The 13076-nt window shown below is 49.0% G+C and overlaps 3 protein-coding genes across 4 annotated transcripts; 2 read left to right on the plus strand and 1 right to left on the minus strand.

Annotated features, from left to right (window-relative positions):
• Positions 1 to 10: 10 nt before the first annotated feature.
• On the minus strand, positions 11 to 6757 carry BDBG_07407. Of its 2 annotated transcripts, XM_031723076.1 has the most exons (5): positions 6191 to 6757; positions 5390 to 6121; positions 5139 to 5235; positions 2174 to 5083; positions 11 to 2097 (listed from the first exon to the last, which is right to left on the minus strand). In XM_031723076.1, exons 2-5 carry the CDS (start codon positions 5596 to 5598, stop codon positions 604 to 606), a joined length of 4710 nt encoding a protein of 1569 aa, XP_031580158.1. In that variant the 5' UTR covers positions 5599 to 6121; positions 6191 to 6757; the 3' UTR covers positions 11 to 603. The 2 variants fall into 2 exon arrangements, with proteins under 2 accessions (XP_031580158.1, XP_031580157.1); XM_031723075.1 differs by having other exon boundaries at positions 5390 to 6757.
• Positions 6758 to 7032: 275 nt separating this feature from the next.
• On the plus strand, positions 7033 to 9607 carry BDBG_07408 (LMBR1 domain-containing protein). Its single transcript, XM_031723077.1, has 2 exons — positions 7033 to 7561; positions 7656 to 9607. The coding sequence occupies exons 1-2, from the start codon at positions 7251 to 7253 to the stop codon at positions 9427 to 9429; spliced, it is 2085 nt and encodes a 694-aa protein (XP_031580159.1). The 5' UTR covers positions 7033 to 7250; the 3' UTR covers positions 9430 to 9607.
• A 285-nt stretch (positions 9608 to 9892) lies between these two features.
• On the plus strand, positions 9893 to 12031 carry BDBG_07409 (BAG domain-containing protein). The gene has a single exon (XM_002621961.2). It carries the CDS (start codon positions 10101 to 10103, stop codon positions 11547 to 11549), a length of 1449 nt encoding a protein of 482 aa, XP_002622007.1. The 5' UTR covers positions 9893 to 10100; the 3' UTR covers positions 11550 to 12031.
• The last annotated feature ends 1045 nt before the right edge of the window (positions 12032 to 13076 follow it).

Here is a 13076-nt window from a genome sequence, read left to right on the forward strand (position 1 = left end):
CGTATAGCTACGTCAGCGGAGGAATATATCATTACTTCTTGACCATTTCAATCCAAGAGCATCAAAATACATTATTTGATTAAAGAAGCATTTATTTTGCCCATTTACTTGGTACGCAAAGCGCGAATAGCAAGGTAAGAAACCATTGGAATAAAGACACATCATAAGGAGTACATAACCAAAAAGCCCTCGCCAATGGGCGTTTTTAAAACACCCCAAAAACGACATCAAAAGTATGGTAAAAAGACAACGCCCGTGAAATCTAAAAGCCAGAAACACCTTGCTGTTCAAAGAAAGAAAAGCAAAATAATGGGAAAAGGCTGAACAAGGTAAGAGGGCATGAATAAAACAAAAGATGCACTCGACAGGCATGTGAAGCCCGTATATAAATAAAACAAAAATCCATTATAATGTATGCGGATGGAGGGGAAAACAATCAAAAGACACCAAAATCCCCAATCACCATGCCATATTAACCATCCTGATGGATAGTCCATGTTTTTTTGCCAACCACTTTCCCTTAAAGAATCAAAGGGAAATAATAATAGAAGAAAATACAACATATTTTTTTTAAGAGAAAAAAACAAGATCAGCCGTATATAATTATATCGAATACACAACCTGTTCAAGATTGTTCCCATTAAGGTCATACTCATTCTCTTCCAAGGCATCCCAGTTAACCTCCTCCCAGGGCTCGTTCATAAGCAAACCCCCTTCCAGTTGTCCGGGAAGATTGACCCAGTCCGACGGGATCCAGCTGTCATCACTCGAGCCGCTCATGATCACATCGGGGTCGTCATCCTTGGGGCTATCAGTGTCCTTAGGTGTGTGCGTATTCGCGCTGGTATCCGTGGACTGCGGTGTATCCTTCTCTCGGATATTCGTGAAGACATCTGAGATCAACAATTCTTCAATAGGATCCGGCCCCAGTCCGGGGAATGACCAGACCTGGTCCTCCAAATCGCTAAAAGCGGAGCGGATTGTCTCAAGCGAGATTGCACTATCGGCCCACGGGTCCTTGACGAAGACCATATCTGCGGGAGGTGATTCTTGATCGCCGCTCTTACCCGTGTCCTTTTTGGCTTCTTTGCTCTGTGATGTTTTAGCATTTGGCCCGACTGTTACCTTGCTGGCGGCGGCAGGTCCTTGTGATAGCTTTGTATTGTTCGAGCTTGGAGAAACTTTCACCCCAGCCTGGCTTGCTGAGCGACCCACGGGGGTAGCTCCGGGTGTCATATGTTCGCCCTTAATCCTAGGGGTAGAGCTTGGCTTGGCTGGTTGGCGCTGAGGCTGTGCTTCAGGGCCAGGAGCAGTTTTCCGTTTGGATTCTTCTTCTGCTACCTCTTGCGCTTTCTTTTCTTGTTGATCGATACGCAAGCCAGTGCGATAACTATCAAGGGCAAATTCAAGCGCATTTTCAACGGGTTCCTCAACTTTGTGGAGCTCACTAGTATGGGTATCCAAAGCTGCTTGAGAGGCAAAGCCTCTAATATGACGATCGCATTCCGACACAGGACATCGGAAGGAGCTTGAAACTAGCGGAGTCGGTTTATTTGTTTCAGTTGCTGGCGTCGGCTTTTGGCTCTGAGGTGTAGATGCGGATTGAGCGGGAGTTGATGAAGCGGTGGGTGTTTTGGCCGCTGGATTTTGCTTCCGTCTCTTTGTTGGTGGAATTACCAATTTATCCTTGGTCAAGCCAGGTGGCCCATATGCATGGGGAACACCTTGTGGAGATGGCGCCCCTAGAGGGAAAGGTGGTTGTAAGGTCGTCGGCGCGGGAGGGGCTGCATGGTTCTGCGCTCGTCTTGCACGTTGAAGAGCTTCTTCTTGCTGCTGCTCAAGTTGTTGAAGATTACTTGCATTCAGAGGTGGAATGGCGGGCTGTGGCTGCGCATTTGGCGGAGGCTGTGAAGCCTGGGCCGGAGCGGCATTTCTTGCGGCTGCTGCAGCTTGATTCGCTTTCGGCAGGTGGCTGATCATCGCGGCAAACCATTTTTTGATGTATGTAATGGCGGAAACTACTTGGTGCTGTGTAATTGTAAACTGGTCGACTAGTTGCCAATCCGGGCCTTTGAACTGTTTCATCAATGCAACTCTCTAAATTTAGTTTTAAATCATGGGTAAGCAGGTTGTCCTCACTAGTCAAGCATTGGATTATACATTAGTGGCTTACCATTTGCAATAGCGTTTGGAGAGTTTTCTCTTGGTTAGGTAATTTAGCGACCCAGTGGACCAGCGCCTCCATCCGCCCAAGCATATCGGTACAGTCCGTAAGTAGTTTCGACATAATCAATTTGTGATCTTTCGACATTGCAACTGGGGTATTAGTACGATCCTGCTTGACACATTCCGAATATAGTTGCCTAATATGCTCGGGAAGGCGGTTCCAAATCTCTTCGGCGGCAGCTTTCGAAATGGGTTGTCTCGGTTGTGATTGTTGCCGGCGCATACGGCCTTCCAACTGGGGCTTTTGTTGCGGGGCGACAGCAACCGCTGGTTTAGTGGTAGGCTGAACCGTAGGAACTTGTACCCCTGAGACATTAGGTTGTTGTTGATGTTGTGCGATTGGATTTTGAACTTCGGTCGCATCATCAGCGCTGGGCCGCTTGAGAGATTTCGACGGTTGTTTAGCAGCTTGAGCACGTGGAGTCTTTGTGCTAGTGGGACCTGTAGGCTTACTGCCGGGAGGCGAGATCTGGGTCTTGGTTGCCTGGGTTGCCTGAGTTGTTGGAGGCGGTGGTACAGGAACGGGAATTTGCTGGGGTAGAGGGTGCGGAAGAGGCTGGGGTTGGGATTGAGCCGACGCCTGAAGGGCCTGGTTTTGATTCATTGTCTGAGCCGCGAATGCCTGGGCCGCCGCGGCCCTATTCCGGGCTTCCATCAAATGCCTCTCTCTATTTCTTTCCAAAAGTGTTTTAATTTGATCGTTTGTAAGATTTTGTCCTTGAGGTCCCAGTCTTTGTCGAGCGGCCTGGACGTCGTTAGCATTAATAGGGCGCAGCATAGGCATGTTTGGAAGAGGGCGCTGTTGTTGTTGCCCTGGTTGGAACCCTTGCTGAGGATTGAAAGGTTGGGACTGGGCAGGAGCGAGTGGGGCTGCGCCCCCAGACGCTTGGAACTCTTGCTCTGTTTTTCGAGCTGCCTCTCGGCGTAGATTGAGCTGCACAAAGTGGAATTTTTGTAGTGCCTGGAGTTTCGGCAGAGTGGCATCTCCGAGAGCGTGAGGATTTTGTGCCGCCCAAAGTTTGAGTTGACCCCAAGTCGTGACATTTTTTGGCAAGGGCTGCGTGATATTGATATTCGAACTGATGAGGAGAGGGTGAAAGGGAGTGCGATCTATATCTTTGATTTGATCTTCTGTCAGCTCTATATTCGCGTGCTGCTGCCGTGCGAGTTGCATTTTGATTTCCTGTTGCCGTTGTTGCTGCTGCTGCTGTTGCATTATTTGGCGGGAAATATTTTGATTTTGGGGAAGCGGCGCACCCATGCCATATGTCTGAGGGGACATTGACATCGCGTTTCGCATTGCTGCCTCGTTGACCAGCTGTCCATTGCGAGTTGGCTGCTGGGTAACTTCTTGTGCAGTCTGCGGAACTGGAACACCGGGCTGGGCTCCTGGACGAGTCATTGCTTGATTACTCGCAAACATGCGTCGCTGATAGTTTTGCATAAACTGAGCTGCTTGGTCTGGGTGCATTTGTGCTAGCTGGTTGCGAAGACTGGGAGGCAGTCCCGGTGGCATACCAGGTTGCGGGCTTGGAACCACGGGTTGGTCTTGGCCCATACCCGGAGGTCTTGGGGGAGGCCGGCCCTGAGGACCACCCTGGGGCTGGGGGACCTGGCCGACACCTCCAGGTCGGTTTATCGCTGACATTGCAGGGCTCTGTTGCGGCAAAGATTGTGGAATTTGTGGATTCGCTTGCGATGACATTGCCATTTGTACCTTTGCCGCAGCTTGCGCACGAGCCTGGGCCTGGGCTTGAGCCTGAGCCTGAGCCTGAGCCTGAGCCTGAGCCTGAGCCTGAGCCTGAGCCTGAGCCTGAGCCTGAGCCTGAGCCTGAGCCTGAGCCTGAGCCTGAGCCTGAATCTGAGCTTGAGCCTGAACCTGCGCCTGGAAATGTACAGCGTGTTGCCCAGTTTCTTGTTGAGAATTATGCATGTTCTGTCGCTGCTGGTGTTGTTGCGCAAGAATCATCGGATTGATATTGCCTCTGTTAACATTTTGCTGCCCGTCCGGAAACATGCCCAGCTGCGAGTTAAAGTGTGGTTGGCTCCCGACCTGGGGCACGCTGGCTGGAACAACAAGTTGGCCCGCTTCTTGTGAGCGGACTCCATCTGCCTGTTGTCCTTGTATATGATCAACACTTCCCACATATGCGTTGTCAAGGTTTTGATGTTCGCTCACGGGAATCGTAGAATTGCCTTGAAGGCCCATGAGTGACTGAGGTATTTGTCTCTGGTGGGGATTCATCGGCTGATTGGCCATCACATTATTCCCAGCGTCGGGAACCGGGTTCTGAGAGGGCATCATTTCCTGATGATTATTTTTCTTTTTCAGGTCCCTTGCGACCTGCGCGCGGAAAAAATGTAGAACTGGATCTACTCCTGTCCGAGCCATTCGCTGTTGTTGTTCAGGGGTCAGACTTTGAAGGCTTGATCTAAGCTTCTGCATAAAATGGGGTGGAGCCTGTTGCATCATCTGCTCTGCTCTTTGACGGACATGTTCTAATTCGTGAGGTTGGAGCGTGCCCAGTTCGTCGCGAAAAGCGCCTGCATTGACTCGTTGTAGCCCGTTTTGGGGGAAGCCAGGATGTTGCATCTGTGCCTGTTGATTCGGGATGTTCATTCTCATTCCTGGTTGTTGTGGTTGCTGTTGAATCGGCATCGGAGATCCTTGCATTTGGTGCTGAACTTGACTAGGGAACATATTTGGCTGTGCAGTATTTTGTGTGGGAGCAGCTATTCCAGCATGAGGGCCACCGTGAGACATCGTCATACCACTCTGCATCATACTCGCCGCACGTTGCTGTCTACTATCTCTTATCTGTCCTAACTTGTTACTACATTCCCTTTCATACTCAGCCTGATACAAGTTAGCAATTTGTCTCGGACAGTCATGGAACGAGAATATAACTTACTCTGTCGCTTGATTGTTTAAAAGCCTTTTCCTCATAGTTTACGGCGGCCGTCAAAATCTTTTGAAGATTATTTTCAACCAGGCGCAGCGAGGATATGCTTAGCAGACGAAGAAGAACTACAAGTTAGCGTTTGTAAAATTTGGGGGGGAAGGCTCTCGACAGGAACAAGGTATCCAAATGGCAAATCTCAGACGAAGCGAATTAACTAGAACAGCAAGCGAAGGGCAAGAGATAGCTAAGTAGTAACTTACATTTGAAAGATCTTGGAGCCTCGATCTCGAATGGGCACATCTCGTTGCCAACCCTGAAATGGACCCTGTGATTGTAAGGCCGCGAAGATATGTTTTAGTAGCACCTGATGTGTAGGTTCATTTTTCTGTTGGCTCTGCATCTGGGGGAATGGCGGTTTATCTCCCATCGGCATCGGACCGCCATGATTGGTAAAGTTGGCGGGATTCATATTGCGATCGGGAACCAGAGATCACCTTTAAAAGGCTCCCCGGCAGGAGGATTTTTGGGTTAAGCATCAACCGACGTCAACGGTAAACACACAAGATTGCGAGGATGTAGGGTGTTTAACGGCGGCCAAGTTGAAGCCTGAAGACTTTCAGGGATGGAGGGCTTTCGCCTAGCCACCAATATTGAGGTCGAACGATGTACATGTACTGTTGAAGCCGAGTGGGGAAAAAAATGCAGGAAGAGCAGTTTGCGAGGGCTAAGAATCGGGCGGGAAGAGGTACAGCGTGTCCGGGAGGAGGGGGGGCGGGAGATGGAAGTCGAGGCAGTGAGCGATGACGGGGCTATGGTAGGTATCGAGAGAGGATAGGAATGCTGGATGTAAAGGACTGCCTGTCAAGCTGTAATCCGGATGCTCTGAGGAGATTCTGAGGGAGGGGAGGAGGAGGGCCAGCGGATATTGGACGAAGAACGAGGCAAACGACAGAGTTCCAGACAGGTTAAACAAGGGCTAGGCTGTTGTTACCCTGAGCGTTAGCTGGTTAGCCTTCCGCAGCCAAACGATGTGGCAGGCAAACTAGCAAATACGGCCTCACAGAGCTTCTAGGCACAACTGCGGGTCGTGTTTCGGGGCACATCAAGCACTTGGAAGAATGAAGACGAAATAGAAAAGCTTTTTGGATCCAGAGGGCCCAAAAACACAAAGCGGGATCGGGGATGATCGACGGGCGGCGGTGGTGAGGGAGTGGCCTAGAAACCCTGTCTCAGCCATAGAAACTTGACGGGTTGAAGATGGGCTTGGGGGTGGTAGGTGGTGGAAGGTTTAGTGAAGTTAGTGGTTCGCTGGGGACCTGGGGTGGAGGAGAATTCCCTGGGCACAAGTCCCTGTTAAGTTGTTACTGGCCGAGCGCGCACCGGCTCGTGCCAAGGTCGCTGCTGTCACTCAGGGTATTCCTGGGTAACCTCTGATTGGGCAGTTCTCATGGCAGGAGCACGACTCCAACAAGTACTGCGTAGCTGGACTCAAGAACCCATGCAAAAGTCACGAAACAATAATAGTTATTAAGCGATAACCTTGGAGATATTGAATAATAATATTAATAATAACATGGGCGCTTACACCGCATGGCTTTGTTCCCAACCTTTTGATGCTGAAGCTGGAAACGGGGTTGGTGACAAGAAAGAAATTACTAGCGGTAACTATGAATGCCCGATGAGAGGCTGGTTGTGCCCGTCCCGTGATCAGGTGGTCTTCCTGCCGCAAAGTGCGCCTAAAACCCCTGCTGATTATTGAAATAGGACTAGTGCAAGTAGACATTTAGCCGCGAGTTGGAAAATGTAACGCTAAACCCGATCTGGTGCTGTCCATCTTGGCTCCAGAGCTTCTGATGAATGACTAAACACTGCGTCACTAGGACCCGCAGTTACGCAACAACCGTTTATCACCAAACAGCCAACCTCTCTTCACCCAACCTAATTTGTGCTGACCTCGTCTCCGATATATAGATTCGTCAAAATACCCCTCATATCCTTCTTTCTAGCGGAGACGAGACGCCAGTTTCGACGAGACTGACTTACCATGATTCATCGATAGGGTACTCTCCCCATTCAACCCTCGTCGCCGAAAGCCATCAATGTGACCCGACGTTGCAAGCCATGTCTCCGTCAGTCGCTTCTAGTACCGCCCCTGTGGGTTCAGGGATATTCATGATCATTGCTCTCCTAGTCATATCGATTTTGGTTCTTCTTCTCCTAAGACATTATTTGCCATTGCGCTCGACTCCGGCCTTCCTATCTCTCCCCGTCTTTCTAGCTCTTGCCCTACCCGCAAGCGTGGTTTTACTTGTTCCTATTGATCTTACATCGAGCACAAAGGGGGATGAACCGAGTTCGGGGATATGGCTCCCCCCGCGCGTGATGCTTGTTTCGTGGAGGATTGCTTATTGGTTGACATTTGTGATGACTTGGTGAGTTTTGGGATAATCGTCTCATCTACTCCCTTATTCATTGCGACAACACACCACTTCAGAGTAGCTAACAGAAGCTGATCCCCTCCTCTAGGGTGATTTTGCCTTTGCTCGGCGAATACGTTGATTCCGGATATCGCACTCCGAAAGACCGTATCCTATACTCGCTGCGCTCGAATGGGCGGTATCAATTGATTGTTCTTGGATCTGGTATCGCAGGACTCGTCTACATATCTATACAGAATGGGTTTGACTTCACATCTATCAAAGCCCTCGTTATGGCTCTGGCTTATTTCTGGGGATTGGCACTTGCAATATACCTTATGGGTCATGGCTTGGTGGTGATCCCTCGCACTCTAATAAGGAATGCAAACCCTGGCAACAAACTTAGGAGGCTTCAAGCCCGCGCCCCTCGAATATACGATCGCCTAACAGATTCCATGGCTGACCTTGAAGACCTTGAATTTCAAGTATCCCAGTTACGCAAGAGGAAAACAGGCGTTCCGCATGATTTACAAGAATGGATTGACGAACTAGTTGATATGACCAGTATTCCCGAATCAAGGCTTCGGGCATCTGCTAGCGCCAACGACTCACGATTGAGTGTGCCGTCCATAATCACCACGCGATATCTCGCAGATATCACCAGACGCCTGGGTCGAGCGCGCCATCAAAATGCGCGTTTCACCAATGCCTGGGAGCGGCTTGTTAGGGAAGCTGCTGATACCCAATCAATTATTGATTCTTCTGCTTCCAAAAGGCTCGAATTCTCTCTTCCTTCATTTCGATCTTCTCCGAATAAGTCAGTCACATATATGACCCCCACTGTACGATACTATATCCACGTACATATTCTACCAGCTGCGAGGCTGATTCTCGCGGGTTTCTTCTCATTGGCGTCTGCCTGTGTTGTCTGGTCTGAAATCGTCAAATCTTTTGCCCCTAGAGTTTCTATTGTCACCCTTTCTGTTGTCCACAATCCCACAAAATCTGAACCAATTGGGTTCTTAGGCCAAGTTGCATCTGCAGCATGGATTTTTTACATGTGCTCAGCCGCATTTGTTGGCATCACGGATGCCAGAGTTTGGGGCAACCGGGCTCTCGTCCCACGAAACACCTATAGCGAAAGCGCCTGTTGGTATGCAGGCCAAATTGCGAAGCTTACAGTTCCACTTTCTTACAACTTTCTTACATTCCTTCCTCAAGACATCCAGAAGAAAACCACCTTTTACCACTTCCTTGGGCGCCTAATCAATCTAACGCCACTAGGCAAGGGCTTTGATTACGCTTTTCCAATTTTCATATTGATACCCGTTTGCGCAACATTATTCAACTTGTACGGACGAGTTAAACGCTGGTTTGATTTCGGTTTGCTCGAGGATGAGGATGAGAATGTGACACTCAATGATAGTGGGTTTGGAGTCGGGGGCTGGCGGGAAGGCCGGGAACTGATAGAGAGGGAGCTAAGTGGGCCCGGCTCTCTAGGCCTTTCGTCACAGGCGGCGGCTTCGGTATATGGGCGAACAGCATCTGCGCCTTCCAGTCGTCCTACAATATGGGTGCCGCCCGCAGATCGCCCAAGAACCCAAGGTCAAGGACCAACAGGCAGGCCTACCTCCACGACTCGCACACCAACAGTCGCGCCAGAGGAAGACGAAGAGGATGAGAATTTCTTCCAGTCATTCGCGCACCGGGTCCGAAACACCTTTGAAACGGCTAGCACTCCACAGTGGTTCCGTGGGGATAATGTTAGCATCCAGCGGCCTAGGTGGCTCGGAGGTCAGGAGCCCGAAGAAGGGAATAATACTACATCCGGACTTGGGAGATGGTTTGGTGGGAGACCCTCAGAAGGGCAGGTGCGAATATGAACTTTGAAGCCGAGAGATCTAGAAGATCAGTCTTCTGTATTGACAGGGAGAATGGATGCCTGCCACTCGCTTGTGGGCCACTGACGTTATTGCTGTTTTGTTTCGACTGGCAATTTAGTACCGCTTTGTAGAACATAGAATGTATGTCCAGCATAATAATTCATATTTACTCCGTGCGCTTGCTTCCTCGTAGTGATAAATGGGCATGCTGTAGTTAAAGAGGTAACTCTCCTGGTTATGGATATTTGCCACGGCCCACCAGACCACTGTCAAAGGTGAACGCGACAAAAGCGAAATGGGCATTTGACCACCATCCATGGATGAATCACTTTTCTCTGCCGAATTAATTGGAAAACAAGTCTTCCTATTATTATTCAAAACATAAACGATTCACAATTACTTCAGCAAAAGTTTTCAGAGGGATGTTTGTGTTTGTTTGAAGTTGAACATGAATAATTGCTCTGGAACTTGGCTTGGGTGGGCAGCCCTGCACTGCAGCCCGTTGCCGCGACCAGAACGAGGTGAAAAAAAGGCGCTTGCCAGCCTGCCAGGCAACTCGCAGCGCAGTCCTGTGACCCCCGCCGCCATCAGCCGAAGGAAAAAGTCAACCGCCATTGAGAGAAGGAAAAAAAAAAAAAAAAAAACCTGAGGCTCCGGATACCAACTCTACCATGCACCACCGCAACCCCCCCCCCTCCCTCTCTTCCATTTGGCACAATCGCTCTATGACACTCGTTTCCTCCCATTTTTCCTCCCTCAGCGCGACATCCGCTTCATATCTGGAGTCTCTGGCGACTCATCTCCCAGACTCCGTCCGGAGTGCTGTATCACGCTTTGCGACCGCACTTTCTAAAGTTGACCCAACATCGTCATCACCCCTGTGGCTAGATAGCCTTGCGAAGCCCTTCGAGGCTCTACCACTCCTTACCACATCAACCCCCACCGCCCGTGTCGGGGTCACCCTTCTTTTAGCCTTGCTTCTTGCCGTTCTTGCGATGAGCTGGAATCCATGGAGAGAGCGCTTATCTCCCTATAGAAACACTTCCCCGCCAACCGTTGCCGATGATGACTACAGCTACGTAACTGTCGATGACGCCGACTATATAAGAGCACGGCATAACCTGAGCTACTCCCCCACCGAACCGCGGAGCAACCAACATCCCCTTACAATCGCCGACGACGATGAATCTAAGCCAGATGTGATCATCCTAAAATACAGAGGGAAATCATACCGTCTCAATTTCCCCGCTTATTCCATTGGCGACGGACTGATAACGGTTGGGAATGTGAAATTGGCTGCCGCAAATGCACTGGATGTCCCGGACACACGGCAAATAAAACTTCTTTACAAAGGCACTGTGTTGAGAGATGACTCCGCCCGAGCCAAGGATGTCGGGCTGAAGCAGAATTCCGCAACAATGTGCGTGATATCGGATTTCCTCCCAGATACGTCGAGCGAGGAGAGCTTAGTGACACCTGCAACCTATGACATGCCTGAGACCACCAACCAGCAATCCCCGTCCCCCCCTCCTGCCAATGGGGGTGGCGGCAGCGGTGGCCGCAAAAAAAGACGTAACAAGAAGCGCTCCAATAATAACGCGGCGAAGGACACACAGGAATCAGCGCAAAGCCCATCTACACCTTTTGCGATACCTATAGAACGGCCTCAACAGCAAAACCCACAACGAGCACCCCAACAATCCCCCCCATCCTCCTACACCAGCAATTCACCCAACCTCTCCGCCCGGCCTTTAGCCAATGACAACAACCGGCCCCCGTCCTCCGCCAGTACATCCCCGCGCCCCTCCCACATTCCCAAACCGTCCCCGAACCTCAACCTCGTCCGTACGCCGCAAGAAAAGATCAGCCTGCTCAGCAGATATTTCCACGAGACCCTCGAACCTTTAATACGCGAATATATCCAGCATCCGCCCGCGGACCAGAAGTCGCGGGATTTCGAGCACCGCAAGCTTAGCGAGACAATAATGATGCAGGTTATTTTGAAGGTGGATGGGATTGAGGTTGACGGCATTGAGGAGGCGAGGCAGCAGCGGAAAGCGCTTATTGTTACAGTGCAGAATTTGTTGAAGTTGCTTGATGAGGCGCATAGGCGCGGATAGGGGGGTGTTGGGTGTCCCTTTTTTTATTTATTTATCTTGATTTATTTACGCATTTTGCCGTGCTTCTTTTCTCCTACGCTCTATTGCATACATTCCTAGGCTTTGGTCCGTATTCTGTCGTACTTGTGATTATGCATTGTTTCTTTATGCTCTATCCTAGTTTTCAATCTTCAAGTTTATCAATCGGCGCTTTTTAGTATGAGCCGGGTAATCCCCAGGCGCGAGAGAGTTTATACTTTTCTTTTTCCTTTAGACAAGACATCAACATCAACAACGACAAATGGAAAACATTTTGACTCATAACGGAATGCATATTAGGGCATGGGATCGGATTTCTTTTTCCTCATCTCTACTCCCGTATACCCGCATCAATTAGACATCTTCACCCTTGTTGAATGACCATACTGACCTGATTGGCGCTGGTTGGCGCCATTTTCTTCTGATGATAATAACAATAACGATATATATTAATAGACTCTTCCAATGTTGTACGGATATACATTTCCCTTTGGTTTTCTTGGGGGTTTTTTTTTTATAGCTTTTTCCTTTCCCGCGCGCTGCTCCACGATCCAATCAGAACAAAGTCCCCAGGTGTTCTTTCTGTACTCCATACGTTGCATGAGAATATTAGAAATGGGACCAGGTAAGGCGGGGAAAGGACGACTCTAGAAGCCAGTCAAACAACCAGATGGTTTTTTTTTTTTTTTTTTTTTTTTCCTTGAAAGGATTAACCTACTCGAAGGGAAAAAAGGAACAGGTAAAGTAAAAAATCTAAACCGTCATTGAGTTTCTCTTTTTAGATATCCATTCCGTTGGATGATCCAATGGCGTACGCTATGCTTCTGGAAGCATTGGGGGAGAAAAACGTGTGTGTAAATGATTTTTTTAAACAATGAGAAAAACGTGTGTGTAAATGTATCTCTACAATAAATGTTCTAGACGGAAAAATGTCAAACAGCGGCGAAGAATGAAAACTGAACTGATCGTTTTTAATTAATTACTGACCAGGAGACAACACAGGGTTGAACTAACTTTCGGGCCGCCGAAACCTTTCCCAAAGTACAGTACGGACTGGACTCCGCTTTCTGCTGTTTCATAACCCTGGTATGGACCACGAACAAAAAAAGTAAATAAGAGGAATACACCGGAGAAAAAGTCGTTTCGAGTTCGGGTTTGGACTCCCCTTTTTGCAGATTGTATGCTATATGTAAACCGTGCCAAGCGCACTCACTACGGAGTACAGTGTTCTGCTAAAAAGTTTGAAACCCTCCCCTTTTACGCTAGGCTTAATATAATTTAGGGCTGGATAGTTAGTATACAAGATATTATTGAGAATTTGAAAATTTGAGGAAGAATCATGCCAAGGCGGGTCAATTAGGGCTTTTTAATACTAAATAGTGATTCAGCTAAATTACATTAAGCCTAGTGTAAAAGGGGAGGGTTTCACACTTTTTAGCAGAACACTGTACCTCTAGGAGTTGCACCCAAGTATAAAGAAAGTGTCACTGTAACAATACAAATGAAAAT

This window comes from Blastomyces gilchristii (assembly GCF_000003855.2).
Source record: "Blastomyces gilchristii SLH14081 genomic scaffold supercont1.19, whole genome shotgun sequence".
NCBI lineage: Eukaryota > Fungi > Ascomycota > Eurotiomycetes > Onygenales > Ajellomycetaceae > Blastomyces > Blastomyces gilchristii.

Coding starts and splice junctions, on each gene's coding strand:
- BDBG_07407 (XM_031723076.1), bottom strand. CDS start 5,598: ATGAATCCCGCCAACTTTACCAATCATGGCGGTCCGATGCCGATGGGA. Junction 5,084..5,138: donor TTAAACAATCAAGCGACAGA/GTAAGTTATATT, acceptor AACTTGTATCAG/GCTGAGTATGAAAGGGAATG. Junction 2,098..2,173: donor TCCAAACGCTATTGCAAATG/GTAAGCCACTAA, acceptor AACTAAATTTAG/AGAGTTGCATTGATGAAACA.
- BDBG_07408 (XM_031723077.1), top strand. CDS start 7,251: ATGTCTCCGTCAGTCGCTTCTAGTACCGCCCCTGTGGGTTCAGGGATA. Junction 7,562..7,655: donor TTGACATTTGTGATGACTTG/GTGAGTTTTGGG, acceptor CCCCTCCTCTAG/GGTGATTTTGCCTTTGCTCG.
- BDBG_07409 (XM_002621961.2), top strand. CDS start 10,101: ATGCACCACCGCAACCCCCCCCCCTCCCTCTCTTCCATTTGGCACAAT.